This window comes from Nycticebus coucang, chromosome 15 (assembly GCF_027406575.1).
Source record: "Nycticebus coucang isolate mNycCou1 chromosome 15, mNycCou1.pri, whole genome shotgun sequence".
Classification (NCBI taxonomy): domain Eukaryota; kingdom Metazoa; phylum Chordata; class Mammalia; order Primates; family Lorisidae; genus Nycticebus; species Nycticebus coucang.
Genome location: NC_069794.1, coordinates 96883110 through 96908375, shown reverse-complemented (window position 1 = coordinate 96908375; position 25266 = coordinate 96883110). Strand labels below are relative to the sequence as shown.

At 43.2% G+C, this 25266-nt stretch overlaps 1 protein-coding gene across 3 annotated transcripts in view; it reads right to left on the bottom strand.

Annotated features, from left to right (window-relative positions):
* The window catches only part of KPNA3 (karyopherin subunit alpha 3), a 110971-nt gene extending 86854 nt beyond the window's left edge, over positions 1-24117 (bottom strand). The window contains exon 1 of one of the 3 annotated variants that reach the window (XM_053563443.1): positions 23308-24117. In XM_053563443.1, the coding sequence (XP_053419418.1) occupies positions 23308-23376 (69 nt within the window). In that variant the 5' untranslated portion in view covers positions 23377-24117. Of the gene's footprint in view, positions 1-3532; positions 3723-10318; positions 10338-23307 lie in introns of those variants that run through there. The other 2 variants (XM_053563444.1, XM_053563445.1) reach the window with 2 other exon arrangements.
* Positions 24118-25266: the final 1149 nt, after the last annotated feature.

Here is a 25266-nt window from a genome sequence, read left to right as displayed (position 1 = left end):
CATAAGCATATTTTTTAAATGCCCGAGATCATCAGAAGATTACAAAATAAAACTCTAACAAGATACCACTACATACTCACTAAAGTAACAAAAATCAAGGGCGGCGCCTGTGGCTCAGTCGGTAAGGCGCCGGCCCCATATACCCAGGGTGGCGGGTTCAAACCCAGCCCCGGCTGAACTGCAAACCAAAAAATAGCTGGGCGTTGTGGCGGGCGCCTGTAGTCCCAGCTACTCGGGAGGCTGAGGCAAGAGAATCCCTTAAGTCCAGGAGTTGGAGGTTGCTGTGAGCTGTGTGATGCCATAGCACTCTACCGAGGGCCATAAAGTGAGACTCTGTCTCTACAAAAAAAAAAAAAAAAAAAAAACAAAAATCAAAAGACGGCCAACGTAAAGTATTGGGGAGGATGTGGAATACTGGGAATCACACACTATTGGTGGAATGTAAAATAGTACAACAACTTTGGAAAAGAATTTCAAAGTTTCTTATAAAGTTAAATATGTATTTACCAAATGACTCAGCCATTCTATTCCTAGATATTTATCAAATTGAAAAATAAAATACATATACAAAGACTTGTGAACAGGCCAGGCACAGTAGCTCATGTCCCAGCACTTCGGGAGTCCGAGGTGGGAGGATCACTTGAGACGACATGTGAGGCTAACTCTGGCGACATAAAAACACCTCCAACTCCACCAAAAAAAATTAAGAATTAGCCAGGTGTACTGGCAGGCATCTGTAGTCCCAGATACTCAGGAGGCTGAGGGGGAGGACTGCTTAATAACAGTCACATACCAAGGAGCAGGTCAAGGACTGACCCCACGGTGGTTTTGTTGGGTTTTATTTGTCTATGCAGCAGCAAGTTGCAGTTTACCATTTACGACTTTTGTTAATAGGCCCTTACCCACCCCCCGTGACACTTTCACATGTGAACACTCTTGGATCAGCAGTTCTTGACACTTCCCTTATAGACAGCAATGAGTGGCGGTCTCTTTTCCAGAAAACCCGAGGTTCTACTTTTCCCTAAGTGTTTTTCTCATAGTGAAGTTAGTAAGCAATGTATTTGTGTTTGGTGAAGATCAAGGTATGCAGGACTAAAAACACAGAATATTTGATGACTTACTTTTTGTTCTCATAATGCAGACATAAATATTCCAAAGAGGCGATATAATTTGTTGGCAGCTGAGATAAACAACTGGTAGTATCAGATTTTGAAGGAAATGATGAGGATATTTTCACTATTTCAGATAGTAAACAAGAATTCGTAGAGGTGGAATGTGAAATTATTCTTTCTGAGTACAAGGGCGCAGGGGAAGAGCACAAGGACGGAGAAGAGAAATGCAGAATGGGGGCGCCCAAGAAGGACGAACAACCTGCAGCCCAGATGACGGCGCTGCCAGGACAAGACAGGACCTGGGCAGGGGGACGAACAACCTGCAGCCCAGATGACGGAGCTGCCAGGACAAGACGGGACCTGGGCAGGGGGACGAACAACCTGCAGCCCAGATGACGGCGCTGCCAGGACGAGACGGGACCTGGGCAGGGGGACGAACAACCTGCAGCCCAGATGACGGCGCTGCCAGGACGAGACGGGACCTGGGCAGGGGGACGAACAACCTGCAGCCCAGATGACGGCGCTGCCAGGACGAGACGGGACCTGGGCAGGAGGACGAACAACCTGCAGCCCAGATGACGGTGCTGCCAGGACAAGACAGGACCTGGGCAGGGGGAAGAACAACCTGCAGCCCAGATGACGGCGCTGCCAGGACGAGACGGGACCTGGGCAGGAGGACGAACAACCTGCAGCCCAGATGACGGCGCTGCCAGGACGAGACGGGACCTGGGCAGGGGGACGAACAACCTGCAGCCCAGATGACGGCGCTGCCAGGACGAGACGGGACCTGGGCAGGGGGACGAACAACCTGCAGCCCAGATGACGGCGCTGCCAGGACGAGACGGGACCTGGGCAGGGGGACGAACAACCTGCAGCCCAGATGACGGCGCTGCCAGGATGAGACGGGACCTGGGCAGGGGGACGAACAACCTGCAGCCCAGATGACGGCGCTGCCAGGACGAGACAGGACCTGGGCAGGGGGACGAACAACCTGCAGCCCAGATGATAGCGCTGCCAGGACGAGACGGGACCCACTGCCAATACATGGGCAGGGAGACCACCGTCCGCTGACACTGAGGACTCAACCAGGAATCCAGCTGGGAATAGAACCCCACACTCCCTGGGATGCTTTCCAACTACTCAATTAATACTGAAACCCTGGATGTTAACTCAGGGTTACAAATTAGAAACCACATCTAGTCAAAAATTATGTAAAATGTGTTCATCCAAAATTCTGGTGATTTCAGGAAAGAAGAAATATTAGAACTAATTGGAATTCTTCTAAATTGTGATGCGTACTGGCAAAATAAAGACAATATCCGAGAATTTTTTCAGTGAGAATTTTCCAAGTTACCATGCTATGTTTTCAGTACACAGAACGCTGCTCCTGCTGAAATGCCTGTGTTCTGATGATGCTGCAGCACGCGACACTCACAGTGTCAAGTTCCCTCCAGTTAGAGAGATTAGGACCATGGTCATAAATAAACTCTCACTTTACTACAGTCCTCACGGTTCCAACACTGCTGGTAAGAAATTGGTGACTTTTGGTAGGCGCTGTCCAGTCACACGTCGCATACAACTAAACCTAGAAGTATGAACTGCACGCATACAACTAAACCTAGAAGTATGAACTGCAGTCAGTCTCTGGTGTGATTCTTCTACGAACTACTGTTTTTCAGAGGAGCCATATGCAGGGAAATCAGAGAATCTTCTGAGAAATTACAATAGTAGCTTCAAGATCGTAAGAAGACTGGTTCAGAACTGTCATTTGGATCAGTCTGAAGAAATATTACCATGGACAGAAAGAATATAACCACAGTAGGTACTGTTCACAGTGATTAAAGTGATTTGCCTCTAGAACTCAGGCCGGCATTGACAAAAAACTCTCGATCTGGTTGCAGTAAGGTCTGCCCCCATCTCTGTGTGACATTAGTAAGTTATGTTCCAAAGACAACAAAGGTCGTTACAGTACTTTCCACACAGCATGAAGACACAGGTGACAGATAGTAAGCCTGACTAATCCACTTCCACGGTGTTTCTAAAGCAGGTGTTGGGGCACTTGGGAAATGCTGAGAACATACTCCTGTAGGGTCGGCCCTGGCAATTCTCTCCAACATCACTGACATTGCAGCATACAACTGTTATGTGATTTTTCTGGAAACAAACAGCAGCTTCCCAACTTGGCAACTTCATTTAGAAGAAACAATCAGGAAGAAAATACTTTTTGAAAGATTGGACATGACAGCTCTGCGAAGAACACTTAAGGTGGGCTCAAAACATGCGTGTTCTCCACAAAAAATGCACAATGGCAATGAATCTTTGTGGGCACAAGTGCAATCAAGCACCAGGTGTGGTGATGAGAGGAACAGTGCCTACCAAACCTAAGGTACCAGTTCCAAGACACGCCGCAGAAAGCTTACCCAGAAAAGGTCACACCACTAATTCTTTCTGTCTATGGTAGTATTTCTTCAGACCGATTCAAATGACAGTTCTGAACCAGTCTTCTTACCATCCTGAAGCCTTTGTTCTCAGGAGAGAGACGGAAACAGACACAGGTATGCAAGAGGGCGGCAGATGCGTCCATCCCAGCCACGCGTCACAAGGAAAAAATATAATGAAAAGAGCATGCAGAGAACGTGATTGACGTGTTGTTACTTGTACGATGACACGTAAAATATATAGGTTTTTAAAGCAATTATAGTACTAGTTATTCTAGTACTATACAGGGAATAACCCCTCGATTGGCATTTATTAGGCCAACATTGGCCTTGGTACGTGATTGCTGAACCTAGGAGTTCAAGGTTACAGTGAGCTATGATCACACTACTGTACTCCAGCCTAGTTAACACAGACCCTGACCTGTAAACAAATATTCACAGAAGTTTTACTCATAACTACCAAAAACTGGAAACAACTCAAATATCCAACAATAGGTGAATGGAAAAACAAGTGGTGGGATACGAGTAAGCAATTCAAAAGAATGACTATTTAGTAACACAGTTTGGAGGTACGGCCCCTCCAAATCTCGTGTTGGAAGCGATCCCAGTGTTGGAGGTGGGCCAGGAGTCTGGGTCACAGGGTGGGTCCTACGCACGGCTCGGTGCCTTCCCACATCAATGACTGAGTTTTCACTTTATTAGTTCACACGAGAGCTGATTGTTTAAAAGAGCTTGGAACCACCTCTTCCCTCTCCTGCTCCTCTTTCACCTTCGAGCTTTGACTACAAGCCCCCAAAGCCCTCACCAGAAGCAGGTGCCGGCACCACACTCTTCGTGCAGTTTGCAGATCCAGAAACCAAAATTATTGTCTTTATAAACTACTCAGTCTCAAATATTCCTTTCTTAGCAACATAAAATGAACAAACACATCTTGGTACACAAAATATTAAGAAAAAAAAAGCCAGACACCAAAGAATCTATACTGTGGTCACATTTATATGAAATTCTGGAAAACTAATCTGTAAGGACAGAGAGCAGATAACTATCTGCCTACGGCTAAGGGAAGAGGAGTTACTACAAAGGGCCACGGGAAAACTTTCTGGGGAGGCAGAAATATTTTATACCTTCACTGTGATGGCAGCAACGAGGAGACAGCTATAGGTTAAGACTCATAAGCATGGTCAGGTGTGGCGGCTCACTTCTATAATCCTAGCACTTTGGGAGGCCCAACAGAAGGACTGCTTGAGGTCGTGAATTAAGACCAGCCTAAGCAACAGCAAGATCCCATTTTCTATAAAAAATAGAAAAATCAGCTAGGCCTGATGGCTCAACCTTGTAAGTCCCACCAGCTCAGAAGGCTGAGGCAGGAAGACCATGTGAACCCAGAAGTTTAAGGATGCAGTGAGCTCTGACTGCACCACTGCCCTCTGGTCTGGGAGGCAGAGCAAGAGCCTATCTCAGAAAAAAATTTAAAACAAAAAAAATCAACCCCCTTCCCCCCCCAAATTCACATCAAGCTAAACACACAAATAACCTTCGTAATTTTAAAATGTCTTTTATTCACAGCTATGATTTAATAAAAATAATAATAGTAATAAAAAATAAAAATAAAATGTATTTTATTCCAAGAAATACTCAACTTAAAATCTTCCCTTAATTAATTTGCCACAAAGATTAATTTTTCTATATTCTGTAATTACCAGTATCATCCTAATTTTTTTTGCTATTTATACTGTATTATACACTTGGATCTCTGTTGCTTATCCACGCTTGTAGTAATTGATAAATATTCCCTGTGATTTTTAAAATTTGCAAGCAATCAATAACAAATCTTCAAAAGTGATATAAATAAAACTTACAATAATGTTTATATGACCTAATGTTTAAGTACCTACTTTAATGCTGTACTTGTTCATTTCATGTTTCAGTGATAATCAGGCCTAAATGGTGATTCCGGTACTTTATTTAAAGTATTGTCAAAAAGGAACTGAACAGGAAGAACAGGACGCCTAAGCAACCTGGGGAAGGGAGGAGACGAGAGGTGAGAGAGATGGAGGGAGGGAGACTCAGACTACCTTTTGTAGGATCATTTCAGTCCTTTAATAGAATCATCTTAGACCCCTTCTCCTGACACAAGACAGATGAAACTCCACGTTCTCCTCTTCCTAAGATGATTTAAAGCCACATCAGCCCAACCTACAAGAATCTACGGTTGTACCCTGAATTCGACACTCGTCCTACACGCTCCCATAGTGAGAGGCTGGGAGTCCAGCTGCCCGGTGTCCTCCGCAGTGTAAATTCAGGACTGGAAGCAAGTTTCTCTCGTGTCCATTCTTCCACCTGTCCCGCCTCTTGGACAGCAGCTCTAACCTCAAGGTTGTTCTTACCACACCCAGATTGTCCCACCTTCCTTCTTCCAAATACTGGCGCTTCTGTGAACAGTATACAGAGTTTTTCATAAATAGGTGTGTCTATCAAAAGAAAAGCATACAGAGGGAGTATTTTGGTTATACAATATTTAAAACTGGGCCATGACCACAAACACCTCATGTCCTCATGTGAGGCCATCGTGTTCCTAATTACAAAAACTCAGAATGAAAGTGCAAAACCTGGCTGGGCGCCCTAACCCTTGCATGGAGCTGATGTCTAATATATTACAATAGAAGTCTGTGCACTGGTAACTAATACAATTAATTCAGAGTGTGTCCTTACTATGAAGGTATGCTAGCGATTTCTGACCAAAGCTAAACAACATACTAAAGAACTTATTACTAGGAGACAAATATCAAGTAAGCTAAAATAGTGCTTCCCAATCTCATCATGGTATACACATAAATTTTTATACATCACACTAAGATAAAGAGACAAAGCTGCAGGGTCTCTACCACCCAGTTCCAGCTGGTCCCTGGGGCAGCTCACCAGATGGGAAACACTGATCTAACAAACTCTCATGCAAAGGACCTGGGTCTCCAGAAGTTCATCCATACGGCCGTACACTGGCAGAAATAAACCAGCTGAAGGAAAAAAATTGCTTATTTCTGATGTTCTAACCTACACGTCTTAGACAAACCCTGAAACATTCAAGGCCCAGTTCATCTCCACTACGAGGTTCATAGTCAGCTCCACTGTGAAGCCTTCCCAAAGCTCGAAGGCTGTAGTTCACATCTGCCCTCCTGTTTCCGGACCACCTTTACTTTTATAAACTACCACATTGTCTATAGTTACCAGTAGCTGCATCATTTACATCACTAAATTAAATGCCCCTTGAATGCAGGGATCTTGTTTCATTCATTTGCTCCACAATATTGAAAAAACGTAGTCTGTACAACTAATGTCTATTCAGTCTGAACTCTGTAGCCATGTACTTTTTCCATCTATATTTCAAAATTGAATTCAGTTCCAAGCCTTAAATATTTAACTTTTCCAAAGTTTCAAAAGCTCAACAGGATACAGAAAAATGTTAGCATTAACCCCACACCCTAAATTTACAAGACGAAAGCAAATGTCAGCCAGGACAGAACTTTAACAACTAAGTACCACTCAGCGCCTGTAGCACAGTGGTTACAGCGCCAGCCACATACACCGAGGGTGGTGGGTTCGAACCCAGCCCAGGCCAGCCGAACAACTGCAACCAAAAAATAGCCAGGCATTGCAGCAGGCACCTGTAATCTCAGCTACTTGGGAAGTTGAGGCAAGAGAATCGCTTAAGCCCCAGAGTTGGAGGTTGCTATGAGCTGTGACGATACAGCACTCTACAGAGGGCAACATAGTGAGACCCTGTCTCAAAAGAAAAACAAAAAACCAAGTACCAATTCCTTTATTCCAAGCAAAAATAATGTTCCCAGAACTCAACAAGTAACTGAAAACCACCCTGCTGTTACCAGCCATAATCCCTGACAGTAACTTTAAATTGCCTAGGAAAATGAGGAAGCATTTTAAATTACTTTTACTTCTACTGAAGAATTTCAGCCAATGGGATTCTCATTACACAGGAATAAATGTGCATTTTTATCATTGGAATTGCCAGTTTATAGGCTTTCTCCTTAAATGTGTGAATATATCTGAAAGCTGTTATCTCCTTATTTAGAATCATAATTTATATTTTCATCTTCTTTCCTTTAAAAGATATTAACTTTTTTTTTTTCTTTTGAGATAGAGCAGCGGTTCTCAACCTGTGGGTTGTGATCCCTTTGTAACAATGAAAATACATCGTGGGGAAAAAAAAAAGAAAATACATCGCGGAATTAGGAAGGTTGAGAACCACTGAGGTAGAGTCTCTGTCATCCTGGGTCAAGGGCTGTTGTGTCACAACTCATAGCAACCTCAAACTCCAAGATTCAAGTGATCCTCCTGCCTCAGCTTCCCAAGTAGCTAGAACTATAGGTGCCTGCCGTGATGCCCAGCTAAGTTTCCAATTTGTAGTAGAGATGGAATTTTTCTCTTGCTTAGGCTAGTCTCAAACTCATGAGCTCAAGCAATCCACCCATCCTGGCCTCCTAGAGTGCTAGGTGTGAACCACTATGCTGGCCAAAAGATATTTAACTTTCAATTACTAGTAAGGAAATAAAAATATACCAAGTGAATACTTAACTACCAATATGGATTAAGTTATATATTAGCAAATTAAGTTATATATAAGCACTATTCCCAAAATATTCATTGAAAATATTCTTCTATTCTTTCCCTGTTTCTCTGACCCTTGTTTAAAATGCCAGGCGCTAAAGTTAAAGATTTATTTTTGCAATATCTAAAAAGCCTCAATAAACATTCCCAGTTATAGAATATTCCAAAACCAAGATATACATGTATGGTATTCATGGAAGTAGTTTCAAGTTTGATAAAGATCAGTTCAAATTTATAAAAAGATATTAACTATATGACTCTGTTTAGCTGCTATTGATACTGTATAACATCCAGTGTCCAGTTTTTCTCTGCCATCCATATAGCAGCTCTACAATCTGTAGCCTAAAATTTAGCTAACATGATCATCCTCCTTTTCACCCTACCAATTCCTTTATTCTTACAGATTCAAACTTTGAAAGAAACATCCCATGTACTACCCAATCCCTCTAATTATTTCAAAGCCTGTCCAGCTACTTTCCTCAATACACTATTCAGCTTTCAACCTCTCAAATTCTCTATTACTATTTAAATGAAGAAAAGTAACAGCCTGGCCCAGTGGCTCATACCTGTAATCTTAACACTTTGGGAGGCCAAGCTGCGAGGATCGTTTGAGGCCAGTCTGAGCAAGAACAAGACTCTGTCTCAACAAAAAATAGAAATATTAGTTGGGTGTGGTAGGATAGCCCAGGAGTTAGAGGTTGCAGGGAGTCAGGATGACCCCACTGCACTCCAGACTCTTACCCCTGGTGACCCAGCTCTCAAAAAAACGAAAACAAACGATAGTGTCACACTCTGTAACCATCACAAACATGTAAACACAAAGAGGAAGTGGATCTTTACGTTTTGTGATTCTGAAATAGGGAATTCAAAGAAAGTACACAGGCTCTGGGAGCTCCCCTTACCAAAATCCCAGACCCCCAAGTTCCTTATGTAAAATGACACAGTATTTGCATATAACCTTTGTACGTTCTCCAGGGACTTTAAATCATCTCTAGATAATTTACAATATCCAATACATTGTAATTGCTATGTAAATAGTTATGTTGTATTTTTTATCCCCCACCAATATTCAATTCACACTTGGCTGAATCCACCCAATCGGAACCCATTGATGTGGAGGCCAACGATACATTGTTTCAACATAGGAAGGGTCAAGAGCGAATTCACTGCTGTCCCACTTTGTCCCTCACCATTCTGATACTTCTATATTTGACAAGAAAATTTATTTTTTGTGTTGTAAGCTTCAATTGAAATACATCAGGCTATTTTGGAGACAGATAAAGTATTCAATATTTTTCTGATAATGTACACCATTAGTCATTTTCATTTTTAAGATGAAAGTTAATTCATGTCTGTAATGTCAGCACTTTGGGAGGCTGAGAAGGGAGGATCACTTGAGACCAGGAGTTGAAGATAAGCCTGAGCTCTAAAAAAAAATAAAAAGTTAGTTGGGCATGGTGGTGGGCACCTGTAGTCCCAGCTATTCAGGAGACTGAGGCACAAGGATTAGTTGAGCCCAGGAGTTTGAGGTTGCAGTGAGCTATGTTATTATTGCACTCCAGCCTGGACAACAGAATAAGACCCTGTCTCAAGAGGTGGACCCTGCAAATATGAAGAAGTCTTTATTATCATAAAGTCCATCATTCTGTTATAATTTCTTTCTTATTTATTTATTTATTGCAGTTTTGGCTGGGGCTTGGTTTGAACCTGCCACCTCTGGTATTTGGGGCCAGCACCCTACTCCTTTGAGCCACAGGCACCGCCCCATTCTGTTATAATTTCTGGACCACCTTTGGAACTTAAAAATTAAGTACAGTTTGTAATCAACTCTTTTAGGGAAAATAAAATTATTCCTTTCTCTTCTTGGTTGGAAAGTTGAGAAGAACAAATATTTCAAATATTGCTATATTTATTGGTATTCTATGTCACATTTCAACCATAAACAACAGACCAATAAGGTTATTTTTGGTCTAAAAGTGTATAATAGAATATCAGGTATTTTTACTTTGAAATTTCATATCAAAAGTGTGTTTTTAAATAGTTAATGATAAAACAATTATTGTTTGGGGTTTTCTTCCTTTTAAATACATTGTAGTTACGTTTTAAAAGGAAGAGAAACACTTTTAAAGACAAGCCATGTCTTACCTTTTAGGCATACTTGAAACACTGTATCAACAGATTATGCTTCAAATAATCTGGGGAAGGGGAGAAGAGGGCAGGGATAGAAATCAAACAAGACTGGCCACAAATCATAATTGTTTTAATGGTACATAGGAGTTCAATAAGGTGAGTGCACAACATTATTTCTCCATGCCTGAAATTTTCTACATCTGTGAAAAAAAAAGAATTCGACTCATTAAATTCCAGTGTTTCTGCTAGTTCAACTTTTTTAGAATTCAGTCTTAGAATTGGACCTAACAATTCTAATTGAGAGTCCAAGTATAGCTAAATCTGATACAATTAATGGAAAGTTGTTCATAACTGTTACCAAAATAACAGTACTTAAAGTATCCAGCTCAGAGGGCAGCGCCTGTGGCTCAGTTGGTAAGGCGCTGGCCCCATATACCGAGGGTGGCGGGTTCAAACCCGGCCCCGGCTGAACTGCAACCAAAAAATAGCTGGGCATTGTGGTGGGCTCCTGTAGTCCCAGCTACTCGGGGGGCTGAGGCAAGAGAATCGCTTAAGCCCAGGAGTTGGAGGTTGCTGTGAGCTGTGTGATGCTACAGCACTCTACCGAGGGCCATAAAGTGAAACTCTGTCTCTACAAAAAAAAAAAAAAAAGTATCCAGCTCAGCAAGGCCCTGCTTCCTCCGTAAATCCTGTTTTTCATTCCCCACCTTTCGGTCAAGCATTACCTCTCTTAGACCTTTCATTTTCTACCGATAACTTTGTCAAAGAAAACAGAGACCACCAAGCTGAGTCTGTTCCAGTTTACCTGCCCTGCTGCAGCTGGTCCCCACTTCTGACTGTACTTCTCCAAGTCTTTTCCACCTGAGCCCCCTTTAAGAACTGACCACATCTGGATCCGCTTCACCTGCTAAAAGCTCAACATGCCGCTCCTCCCCGCAGCAGAGCGACTGCAACTACCCCCCCTCCTCCAGGAAACTTTCCTTTAACGTTCTGGTACACCACCATGCTAAGGGGCATTCTCACCTAAAAAGATGCGGTGCCTCGGGGGTCTTTCCTCCCTGGTCCCCTTTCCTTCTTATTCCTATAAGCCAGTATAAGCCGGTATTTTTCTTTTCTTTTCTTTTTTTTTTGCAGCTTTTGGCCGGGGCTGAGTTTGAACCCTCCACCTCTGGCATATGGGAGCTGGTGCCCTACTCCTTTGAGCCACAGGCGCCGTCACCAGTATTTTTCTTTTCTTTTTTATCTCATGGCATACTTGAATCTATAGTTAAACTTCCACAGCATGCTTAAAAAAGAATATACTTACTGTGCTTTGAACTTCTTTTGAAAATAATTTAATTAATGATCTTTAAAATTTTCATGGCACACCAGATGAAAATCTCTGCTATAAGCCCATATCTACATTATCAACTCATTCTAATCACTACTCAAACTATTTTTCAAATCTTCACCACCAGTGGCCACATCAGCCTAGAAGGGCATGTGAGTCAAATCTAACTCACCCTCTGATTTTGTACATAATGCTTTATTGGAATGTAGGCACACCCATTTGTTTGCCTATTAGCCACCTGCTTTTGTGCTCAAGGCAGAGTTGACCTTTTACAACACAGACATATGGGTTTTTAAAAACATGATCTTTACAGAGAAAGTTTAAGGTAAAATATATCTTCTGTAAGGTAAAATATATCAAATGAACAGTCCTAATAACTTTTCAACCCCAGTGCCAGCACTATCGTCAGGCCACCATCTGTGAGATTCCTGAGGGTTTTCTGTCACTCCCAAACTCCCTTCTCAGCCTCACCAATCATCTCCTCTGGTGCAACCACCTCTGCTAAATGCACAAATCCACCCCCCTATTTAAAATTTTCCCCAACGAAGAGGTTTTTCACAATCTGACTCCTGGCCATCCTATCCAACTATCCAATCACTCCACCTGCAAGAAATACTAAAATAGTTTAGTTCCTCCAGAACATACCACTCTGTCTTCCAGGGTCACCCAGGAAATACCTACAAGGTTTTCTACTTTAGCTTAACCATGATCACCTCCATGAAGCTTTCCCTGCTCCATCTGGCTGGCTCCTTCCCACCACTCAGTACATACTCCCACTGCAGTAAGCGTTTCTTTCACGTCTTCTCCTTGACCCCGAGGAACAGTAGGTGTGAAAGGCTATTGAAGGCGAGGGGTTTACAGTCACGAACGCGGAGCTGAGTGCCAATTCTGCCCCTTCCTCATTGTATGTTCTTGAACAAATTACTGAATGTATTTTCTTCATCTGTAAAATGGAAATTTTGTGAGGATTACTTCAAATTATCTTTATAAGTGCTTTGCACACAGTTGAGTGTGCAAACAATTACTGGTTACGACCACTTTCACTGCTGTATTCCTCATCCTTGGTTCAGAATCCCAGTAGCTGCTGAGTGAGGCAAATGGAGGGAGCCTGCTCTGCACATGTTATTTTCAGCGGCACACTGAATATCTTCACTTGAACAATATATTTGGATCCCAGAACTCATCTTTATGCCACAAAATATTTCAATTAGACCAACTCATTCAAGTTTGCCCAGGATTTTCCTGGTTTAAATAGTGAAAGACCTGTTTCTGGGAACTCCCTCAGTTCCAGGCAAACCAAAACAAGTTACCACTTTAGGTAGGTTGCAAACAACAGAAAATGACATGGATTCGTTTAAAGGAAAAAGGGAGGGGAATGAGAATTTATTGGAAAGACAGAGGGCAATGCACAGAACCAAAACAGGACCTGAAGGATCAGGCCTCCGAAAACAGGGATGACAGCAGCTCTCACAGCTCCAGTGGCAAGAATTAACCGATGTTTACTTTCTCAGTTCTTCTGTCAGAATCAATCAATTAGGTCTCTCAGTAATCAGCTCACTTAAGATTTACATGTCAGGAACAGAATCTGATTGGCCCAATTTATGTTAGCCAGAAAAAGGTGAGGCACCTTGGTTAACCAAAGGCAGAAAGAGGGACGGAGGGAAGGGGGTGGGGCCTTGGTGTGTGTCACACTTTACGGGGTCAAGACATGATTGCAAGAGGGACTTTACCTAACAATTGCAATCAGTGTAACCTGGCTTATTGTACCCTCAATGAATCCCCATCAATAAAAAAAAATAAATCTCACCACAAGGTATCCAATGGCAGAAAAGTAGTTTCAAAAGGCCAAATCAGAATGCTGTTTTTGAAAGTGGGAATGGATACTATGCCCTCCCAACAACTGTAGTTTGAACACCTCAGGCTTTTGAGACCCCATGGCATGGTCACTATTACTCATGCTATCTTTTCTTCTGACTGAGAAACTCATTCTTTAACACCAGCCCAAATACAATTTGTGTAGCCTCACTCACCCTCCCCAAGTGCACCCAGTCATTCCTTCTCTCCATACTGACAGGACTCTTTGCCAGTTAGGTACCTGCATCATAGAACATCACCCCGTACACTGAGCCTATGTTTAGGCCTCATTCTCCTCCACTAAAATGGTCTTCCCTAGGTCAGGGACAACATTTTAAAATTTTAAATCTTTGACACCTAAAACTTTCCACCTGGCACACAGAAAATGCCCAGTGTCTAATGTATCTGTTTTCCACGTCACTAGGACATCTGAAGAATCAAAATGAAAAGGAAAGAGGGGTTACCACAGGTAAACACGCTGACAGCATCAAAGAGAAAGCTGACAAGACTGAAAGCGAGGCAAAGACAAGCCAGAAAGCTCCAAGAACTTGGGAGGTATCACTTATACACATAAAAGCAAAACCCAATATCTATATTCATAATGGTTATTCTCAAAACCCCAGAAATAACTAAATTATATTCTATTGAAGAAGGAAGAAAAATGCATAGGACATTTTCAGCAACACTGAAAAGATTTAAGTGTTCGTAAAAATTTCAAAATAAAATTTGGTACTATGTATGTAAACAAACTTCATAACCCAGAAAACCAACCCCTCAGAATGCTTAATTCCAAGTATAATCATGATTTATTTTACCATATTTAACTGTTGATATTGACTAAGCTGTGACAAAATTTTTCTTAATAGCAAAACTGCAAAAAAGAATAGCTATACCCACTTTATACTTTTATTCCTTCACCTCCAAGAAAAAGAGAGAGAGACGTGCAAGTGAAAACACAGTCACCCCCAAGTGTGCGCAAGAGATTGGCTGCAGGAGCCCCTTGGATGCCAAATCTGCAGATGCTCAAGTCCCTTCTATAAAATGGCACAGTACAGTTGGCACTTTAAATCCACAGCTTCTGCAAACAAACCTTTAATATGGGGGACCAACCATACAGTCAAACCTTATGCTAAGAAAACAAAAAAATCAGTTTAGGAATGGTTTCATAGAAAGGGAACCCCAACAACTCTGAAGTTAGATTTTTTAGAAATACATTTTGTAATTCCTTTACTGGATACCTAGGAATTAGGTTACTTTTTTCACTTCAGATGTTATCCAGTGTATGCCATATTTCACCCAAATAACTAAAATTCGTTTCATAAAATGTATTAACTTTCACATTCATAACATTAAACTATGCTTTATCATATAAACTCTAGGATCACGACACAATCACCAACTGAATTTTTTAAAAAATTTTTTTTTAATGGCTAACCTGAAGCCTTTGAATCCAACTTCCAATTTATAGAAAATCCACCACCACCATCCAAAGGGTGGTGATAAATAGGAGGAATATTTTAATACCACAAAGAAACACAAATCCTGTAATTAGGACATTCTATTAGGCTGACCCATATAAAATTACTAATACTTCACTGCTTTGAACCTCAAAAACGGCAATTTCATATGGTGCAACTTAATATAAGAAAACTGACCTGATTTCTTCAACAAATTAATGACATTTAAAAAATGGTGAGGGGACAAGAGCCAAAAGAAGGAAGCAACCCAAGCAATCACCTATGGACGACACGATAAACAAAACGGTATATACGGAAGATGGAAGGCTACTCGCCCATGCACATGAGCCTTGGCTACTAATTCACTATGCATGTGCCTTACTTTCCCAAAATTTTACCTGTCATAATAAGGTTTGGACTCAATTTGGGAAGTAGTAGGAAAAGGCACTAAAAGGCTTAAAGTTTCAGTTCAAAAACATACACTAGTAAAATTACTGTGCCCATGGTCCCTAGTATGAATATTTATTTGAGGAATAGTTTAGTGTTTTTCCCAGCCACTGTACTAAACACTGGACAATGAAGAAATAATCTGCTCCCTCAGTAAGTTCACAGTCTAGTAGAAGAAACAGACAAAACAATTAAAATAAATTATCATAATTTCAATGAGAGTTCTTCCAGGTTCAAAGAATGGTACCTAACCCAGAGTTGAGTATTTAAAAGGGGTCAGAATTACAGGCAACAGGAGGCAGGGAAGGATATTCCAGTCTGCAAGATGGTCCTGAGAACAGAAATAGCACTGGCAAAGACGGGAGGGCAAGATTCCAGATTATGTATAAGCATATAAGAAGTTCAGTGTTGCTAGAGCTTCAAGAGGTGTGTGTGTGGGGGGGGGGCGGGGGGGTGATGGAGGCAGGAAGGAAGGCTGAAACCAGAGAAATAACCAGGCATTAGGCTCACCGAAAAAATCTCATCAACTGAAGGGACACCACCACTTCAGAGACGATTTTTTTTTTTTTTTTTTTGTAGAGACAGAGTCTCACTGTACCACCCTCGGGTAGAGTGCTGTGGCATCACACAGCTCACAGCAACCTGTAACTCTTGGGCTTACGCGATTCTCTTGCCTCAGCCTCCCGAGCAGCTGGGACTACAGGCGCCCGCCACAACTCCTGGCTATTTTTTTGTTGCAGTTTGGCCGGGGCTGGGTTTGAACCCGCCACCCTCGGCATGTGGGGCCAGCGCCCTCCTCACTGAGCCACAGAGATGATTTTTAACCCACACAGTGATAAAGTAATAAGGTCTACAGCAAGCTAGAGGCAGAAGAGAGAGACAGCACAGAGATTCAAGCATCTGACTGAATGTCGAAGATGAGAAAGAAGTCCAAGGAGCCTCTCAAGTTTCAAATTAATGTCACAGTTGAGGGTGACGATGCCATAAACAGAAAAAAGAAAGACAAAAAACAAAGGCAGAACATGGCTTTAAATGCTCTGAGCTTGAGATGCTCCAGAGATGCTCATGTGAATAATTCCCAGCAGATGATTAAAGGATTAAAGTCCCCCCCACACTGAAATGATTACAGCCAAGGAGCTGTTGATGCGAGCAAGAAAACAGTCTGTAGAGAAGACTGTCAGAGACAGAGCCCAGGACAGGCCGACTAGAGAGGGCACTCCAGGAGAGCGCGTACGCCCTGTCAAAGGTGAATTCAGGAGAACATTATAGTGTCTGCTGCATGTCTGTATGACATAGAGATTTCTGAAACACTTCACTTTTTCAAAACTTAGGAAGCAAAGGAAATGCACCACCATGGTAATAAGCAGCTTTACAACACAGTAACAGAGCCAAGAGGCAGGATGTGGGTGAGGGGCAACGTGACCACTCCTAGGCTCACTCTGTCCAGTCATGTTTCTGTGTGTTCATCACAGCTGTTATCTGGGAATGCTAATCATGAAAAGTGCTGGCAAAAATCAAATATGAACCAATATAAGCCTCATATTAACTACCATTGTTCTGCAACTTACCAATCAAGTGTGAGTTCATGTTACAGAAATACATGGTAGCAGAACAGACTTTGGAAGAAAGGCTAAGCAACAGTATCAGTTTCATGGAGTTGGTGCACCTAATGATTAATGTCTGAGAATACTGCACCTTTCATTCTCAAATGCAGAGGTTTTCAAGTGTACGTATCATCTAGTCTCCTCAAAGAGCATTTATTAGATTGTATGCACTGTTCACTAAGTATCCTTACTGGGTTTCTTGGCAGAGCCACGAACTTTTAAAGCTATCCACACAAAGAAATTATTGTACAACACAGCAATTTATCCCAAACAGGTGAAGGAAAATTCACCTAGGAAATCATTAGAAAGCAGAAAAAGAATAGGGACTAATAGTGCCAAACTAGTCAGTCAGGAGGGCCTTGTGGAGAACTTGTGAAAGGTTGTTTTGAACTAGAATGACATGGTGTGGCAGAACTATTAATCTTAGTGTTCCAGAGATAAGTGAAGGAGTCTGAGCAAAGACAGTTTGTTTGCCCCACTCAACAGACGGCCAAAGAAGGCATGTAACAGGCTAGCACACTCAAAGGCCCAGAGAGAAAGTACTGGTCATGCAGTGACGTCAAGTAGTTTATCATGGCTGGCACAAAAAAACATGAGGAAAAGTGGTCGGTGAGGCAGAAGAGGCAGGGCCGTAGGTAGATTTACGTGTGATGGGACATGCCAAGGACTTTCATCCCGAAGGCAGGACAAAATGAAAGGAAAGGGAAGTAAGAATTTAGGAAGCTCAATCCACCATATACGTTGGGGAGACAAGATAGGAAAATCTTGATACCTGTCACCTGCACGGGTGAGACGAGTGGAGTCCAAACTGGGGGCAGCGGTAGGAGGTTGATAGTTAACAGAAGTAAAATATGAGGGCTCTTCAGATGACTAACAGAAAGAAGGGTAAAAGAAGGGAAGAGTAAGGAAGTGGAGGATAAAATTTTAAACTTGACAATTAGATAGTACCACTTACCAATAAAGGTTCCAGAAAGAACTGAGTTTGGGAGGGCTAATTGAATTTGCAGGATATTATTCTTACTATTACAAACAAAAGCATAAAGTTCAAGTGTTAAGCCCAAGGATAGGGGTTATCATTTTTCAGGAAAACCAACTAACTGGCTCCTTGCTCATAAGAGGGAAACCTTGCAAGAATAAAAAAAAAAAAGGCAAATAAATCAAATGATAAACAATGTGTCAAAAATTTTTATTAGCAAAGTTTTAAAATGCTAAAACAGGAATTTCAGTGACATAATCAAGATTTCTTCAATATTATCTTCATTACTCAACTTTCAGACATATTCCATACACATCAAGCCTTAGATTCTCAGGAGAGTGCAGCACAGTGACAGAGTCTGGCTTTAGTATCATGATGCTTTGACACAGGCCAGGCTCTGCCAATGACGGACGGCTCATGACTTAAGAGCCATAGGTCTCAAGTTTCCTCAGCAATAAGTGGGGATAATAACAGCATCTACTTGATAGGACTATTAAATAATCCAGTAACGACTAAACAAATAATTCATATAAAGTACTTAGTGCTGGTACACTGTAAACAATGAATGTTAAGATTTTTAGAACAATTATCACTAGTTACTGTTACTGGTGTTATTAATCAGACCTTGAAGATATACAGGAGTAAGAAAAAAATGCTAACCTGGATAGCAGATTCCTGAGTGTTTTACAGGTAATCATTAAAAAGAACATTTCTGTTTTGTGCACTTTTCTGTATGTTTATTTGAAATGTTTTAATAATAAAAAGACAAAAAGCTTCAGAATCAATGCCTTACATGAAAAGTTCTATTATTTTTTTCTAATTATTTATTTTTTTACCATCTACCTTCCTAAAATTATTTTTTATTTCAAAATATTATGGGAGTACAAATGCTTTTGTTACATGCACAGCTCTGACATGCTTTAGTCAGCCCACCACCTGAATGCACCTGCTCACTGAAGCGGCTGGCCAGGTTTTTACCGCTCCCCTTCTCCTGCTTCCCTTCTTACTTTCCAACTTTCACGTCTTTGGGTCTGGTATTACAGACGAAATAAGAGTGATTAATAGTTTCCTTTTCACTATGTACTTCCCAGTTTTAGCTACAAAATCCATTTCCCTACCCAAGTTCCCAGTTGCTATTCTCTCCTACCTTCATCTATAAATCTCAGAATAACCTATATCCTCTCTCTCTTCCGTGAGCTTTACACCAAGGAGGAGGAGCATCAAATCCTCACAGCTTCTGGCCATCCCCAGTCTCAGTTTTTTAGGAAATTCCTCCTTGCAGACCAGATAACAGAACTATTTCTCTAAAACCAATTATAAATATTATTACCCAGTCACCCTTTTCCATTGCTCTAATCATGTTATACCTCCTTTTTGCTTGGTAATAAATTCCTTCAGATCTTCCCATCAAGAAAAAGCTTCCAAGCGACTCTGCCACAAGACATATTCTCAGACAAAGAAAAGCCATCTGGAAGTCTCATCTTTTCACTTCCTAGTCACTCTTTCTGCCCTCCCCTCCATCTTTATTCACTAATTCATGTGCCCCTTTCAAATTTGGTACCTATTTCCTGTGAGAGTCACCACACTCGTTACACACACACACACACCAAGCCCTCTTAAAATCTCTCTTCTAAGATGTCATTCTTGACTAATCAAAATGGGATGATTTTCTTCTTCTTCAACTCTATTCCTAATCACAACCCCCTAGCATATAACTCTAAACTTTGATTTTCTTTAGCAAATAAGTTATCTTTTTTTGTGAGTGTGTGAGATAGAGTCTCAAGCTGTCACCTTCAGTAGAGTGCTGTGACATCACAGCTCACGACAACCTCAAACTCTTGGGCTTAAGCGATTCTCTTGCCTCAGACTCCCAAGTAGCTGGGACTACAGGTGCCCAGCACAACACCTGGCTATTTTTTGTTGCAGCTGTCATTGCTGTTTAGCTGGCCCGGGCCGGGTTCGAATCTGCCAGCCTGAGTGTATGTAGCCAGAGCCCTACCCATCAAGCTGTAGGTGCCTCCGCCAAGTATCTTATTCTCAAACCTAGCATCTCATTTGTGTATCAGCTGGTTGTATAATTTATAACATGTTGTACCTTTTGTCTGCCCTTCATGTGAAAAGATAGGAATCCTATCTTATCAAAGGGCATCTCACTGTTTTGGAACAGCCTGATAATCACAACTACTCGGTTACAGAAGTGGTGCTATGTTTCTAAGGTAATAAGAGTGTCTAATGGATAAGACAAGACTAAATGACATGTGTCATCTTGTCTCAGTTACGGCTAAATGCACAATAAAGGCCTTGACCAGACCTGACCCCAGCTTACCTTTCAGTAGCACCTCTAGCACTCCCCTTTCTCTCAGCAGTCTCAGCAGTCCTAAAACATTCCCTCAGGACTCTTCAGTTATGGCTCTCTCAAGTCTGGAATATCCTTTTCTTCCCCACACATCTCCCCTGTCTGTTTAGCTGCAAGTATGGTCTTCCCGTGCACTTTCAGAATACCGATATCGTCAACACTTACTGATGTGCTGCACTGTAACAGCACCTGCGCTGCAAACCCCTTGAGATACATGGTGGATCTTATTCCTTTTTGTATCCCCAAAACACCTCTGTTAGATGTTCAACAGACAACCAGTGAACATGCTCATACCCACTGTGACTTGTGCAGGCTACACAAGCACTCTAAAGTTTAACAGCTAAAGTATTTTCCTCAGGTGAACTTGAGGATAATGCCATACCTAGCTCATAAAGTTGTTATATGGGTTAAATGAGATGTCATGAAACTCTCACCATAGCAGCTGTTCCCTGATTCATTTCTCCCAGTCTCAATTCCCAGTTGTCCCAAATTCAGCCTATTTTATTCTTTCACCCTCATCTCTCAGCTGCTTATAAAATCACTTGTCACCTTAACATCTTTTTTTTTTCTTTTCTTTCTTTCTTTTTTCTTTGAGACAGAGTCTCACTTCGTTGCCATCCATAGAGTGCCGTGGCATCACAGCTCACAACAATCTCAAACTCTTGGTGTCAAGTGATTCTCTTGCCTCCGCCTCCCAAGTAGCTGGGACTACAGGCAGCCGCCACAACACCCAGCTATTTTTAGAGACTGGGTCTCGGTCTGGCTCAGGCTGGTCTCAAACCCATGAGCTCAGGCAATCCACCTGCCTCACTTAACACACTGTTGACTGGCAATTTTCCACAGAAACTGGGTAACTCATGACCAGTCAGCACTGTGTTAACATAGTGTCTGCCACAAACAACCACTACTTGAATGCCTGTTATTTTTGCCTTAGTTACTCTAGTGTAACTGGGAAATATAACATTGTGACCAATATCAGGATGAATACTTTAGCAACTATGCTGTCTTTCTTTTTTTTTTCTTTTGTAGAGACAGAGTCTTACTTTATGGCCCTCGGTAGAGTGCCATGGCATCACACAGCTCACAGCAACCTCCAACTCCTGGGACCAAGAGATTCTCTTGCCTCAGCCTCCCAGGTAGCTGGGACTACAGGTGCCCGCCACAATGCCCGGCTATTTTTTGGTTGCAGTTCAGCCGGGGCCGGGTTTGAACCCACCACCCTCGGGGCCAGAGCCTTACCAACTGGTATGCTGTCTTTCTAAGACAACAGTTACATTCTGATGATTATCATCTGCAAATATTAGTTGCAGGATCCTTACTTGGTATCAATGAACTCCCTGAAAACAATACGAGCAAACAGTAAGACAAAAACCTGTACCAATATCTAAGAAAAAAATGTTATTAGTTTTTCTGTACAAATAACTACAGAAAAAGTAGTTTTTACTTATAACAGTTATTTTTCAAAAAAATACTAATGGGAAAAGTTCAAAATAAACTCTTGTCACCAAGTAGACAAGACAGCAGGAGGCAGCCAGTCCTAGAATTTCTTGTTCCTATTCTCAAGTTTCACGTTTGCCTAGAAGTATTTCTTACAGAGGATATTTAACTAGATCAGGAAACAGATGACCTTTTTTTTGTCTCACGGGCATTCCACAGATTTCCCTAGTTTTTTTTCCAATTAGTATTTAGTTTTGTAGCTCTGACAGATGGCCTTAGTTTGTCTCGCCACAAAGTATAAGGCCGAATGGTATATTTACCCTACCGCCTTCCTTAAGACAGTATAAATTACATACTTCTTAATCACACTAGCCCCTTAGCAAAAATTACAGACCTGTAAGTCATGTCACCTCGTATTAGAAAAGGAAGCTGTGGCCTTAAAACCATTTCCCACTAACAAATCCAAAGGTCACAGTTCCAGTGAAGTTTGCACATTAATACTTCATTGCTTTTAGTAGCTACAGAGAGACCTCTAGCGCTGCTTCAATAAGCCGAGTTTGCAAACAGTACCTACTAATGTCACCTTAACGAGACAATGGAAACATGCTGAGTAGCAACGGAGTGACCACGATGTTTACAGTTTTGCCACCACTTGGAAATCCTAGTAGCTTGGAGCAAGGGGTATATGCGAGGACGTATGAACCCATGTACCCAATTTATTTCGGTAAAACGTACCAAAGAAATTACCATCCTGTCCACACACCCCCTCTCCAAGACAGGCTAGGAAAACAGGTCCTATGAGCCGGGAGCTGTACAACCTCTTTTCCGAAGCCTCAACACAATAGATGGCAAACTATTGTCCACCCTCAGCTCGCTCCAAATACCAGCAGTTGCGAGAGTATGCGCTAGAACACCTCGGCGCGATTTATCCAAAGGACCGTATTGGAATACAAGAAAATGGTCCTGGCGCATCCCACCCTCCCCCATTCATCACTCTCAAACAAGTCAGTTGCCCAGCTGGTCCCCACCCCCCTCCTGCGGGCCGCCACCGCCCGCCTGGGCCCGGCTCGCAGAAGGCAGGAGCTGGGACCCGCAGAACTGAGGCTCCATGTGCGGCAGCGCGGGAGGCAGCGCGGGGCTGCGCCGGCGGAGGGTGCTCGGGCGCTGGGCGCGAGCCGCCGCCGCCCCCGCGGAGGGACCGTCGGCCAGCCAGGGGGCAGCATCCCCGCTCCTGTAGCGCGGCCCCGGCCCGCGGACCCCGCCTCAGTTCCACATCCCTTCCGCGCCGACACCAGGCCGCGCCCGCGTGACGGAGCCGAAAACCCCGGCATTCCCCGGTCCTGGAGCCGGCACCCCCGGAGGAGAGCGACAGCCCAGCCCGCGACCCGCCGCCCGCCCCGCCTGGCCCCGGGCCACCGAGCCGGCCGCCAACTCCGTCGGACCACAAGCCGGCGAGAACCAGCCCAGCGCCGGCCCCCCGCCCCTTCCTGTCGCTGCCAGGCCGGCGCGGCCGGGCGGGCCCAGACCACGGAAGCGCACTCACTTCCACATCGCGGCCCTTGTTCTTGAAGCTCTTGATGCGGTGGTTCTCCAAACTGGGGTTCTCGGCCATGGCTGCGCGCGGCTCCGGCGGCGGCTACTCCTGCTGCGGCGGCGGCGGCGAGTCTCGGCGCGGGAGGGGGAGGGGGAGGGGGAGAAAGACAGGAGGAGGAGAAGGGGCGGAGAGCACGTTCCCTGACGCCTCCGAGCGCGAGGTGGCAGCAGCGCCGGCGAAGGCGCGGGCCCACGGCGGAGCCGGGCGGGGCGGGCTGGGGCGGGAACGGTTCGGGGGAGCGGCGCGCGCCTGCGGAGGCTGAGGACACGTGACCGGGGGCGGCGACCTGCTTGGGCGCTCGCCCGGCCGGACGTGCTTAGTTGCTTCTCGGGACGACCCTGTGTTCCTCCCCACAAGGCCTCTTCACAACCACTCGGTGTTGCACACCCTGTGCCATAAATGGAGCCGAACCTGGCAGTTTTTACTGCCCGCCAGGTGCGGGGCGGCGGTCGGCAACTACAGTTCCCAGCATGCCAGGCTCCGGCCAGAGTACGTCTCACGCCAGGCGAGGAGAACGCCGGGATCCCTGTGCGCTTAGCTCTCGGCTCCGCGTGCTCTGAGCTCTGGGCGCGAAGCCCCGCCCCCAAGGCCGCCTCTGGGCGGGGGAAAGGGAGGAGTTACCCTGGAGACGGCACCTCGCGCCCTATCAAGAAGGGAGGGCGGGGCTTGCAGAGAGCGCACTTCGTTCCCTGTAGCTGGAAAATTAATAAAGAGCGCCGACGCATGATTTGCTCTGTCGCGTTTTTGGCTTTGCTGTTACTTTGCTCTGTTTCAGTTTTATAAATAACACTTATTTCCACCTGATGTGTACATAGTTATGTGATATGATTGTTTATGCACTAGAATTAAGCTCAATGAAAGCAGAAACTTTAGTTTACTTCTGAATCTCTCGTATAAAAGTGCGTGGCACGTCGTGGGTACTCAATAAATACTTGAACAAATTAGCACTCTAGTGTTGCCCGGTTTCTTCATCTTCCTAAGCCCCGTTCTGCAGCCTTATCTCTGGCAGTTCCTGTGTTTCTTTCTTTCTTTCTTTCTTTTTAATCAATATTAACACTTTATTTCATATTCTTCCAACTTTTCTATGAATATTTATACATGCATTATTGTCAAGAAAATAGAAAAAGTACTGTGGGCAAAAGATTTTATAGCTGGATTTTTAATTGAATAACTTATTGTGAACATTTTCCTTAACTACAACATAGTGTTAATTACTATACAATATTCTGTTTATGGAAATAAGTAAATATTTTTAACTAATTTGTTGTTAATAAACATTTAAATAATATTTCCAATATTTATCCTTAATAGTGTGGCTGTGAACATCTGCACATAAATACTTTTACATATGCTCTTAATTGTGTTTTCAATTCTATTCTTTAATTGGGAATTTCTAGGATAATGAGTATACCTATTTATAATCTGCTCATTAATTTTGCCAAAATGCCACATATACATGAAGTTGTTTTTTTACACAGCACTTGGTTGTATTAGATGTCCACAGAAGGGGGAGAGGGTGAAGACCAGGGAGCTGTGTGGAGTGGTATTCCTCCTGTGAGGTGCCGAGACTGTTCCAGTTGTACAACTCTACTGTGCAAACCTTTGACGCCAGCCTCATGGGCCAGCTGTGCCCTAAATTAATGCCTCCTTCTCTCTTACTACCCTGTTTCCCCCAAAATAAGACATCCTCCGAAAATAAGACCTACTTACAGGAAAGATAAGACGTCCCCTGAAAATAAGACCTAGCGCATCTTTGGGAGCATACCTTAAAATAAGACACTGTCTTATTTTCGGGGAAACAGGGCAGTAGACACATTCCTTATTGAGCCCCAAGAAGAGTTTTTAATGTTTGAAATGAAAATATCTGATTGTCAGAACTCAGATACTTCCTAGAGACACCTTTATTCC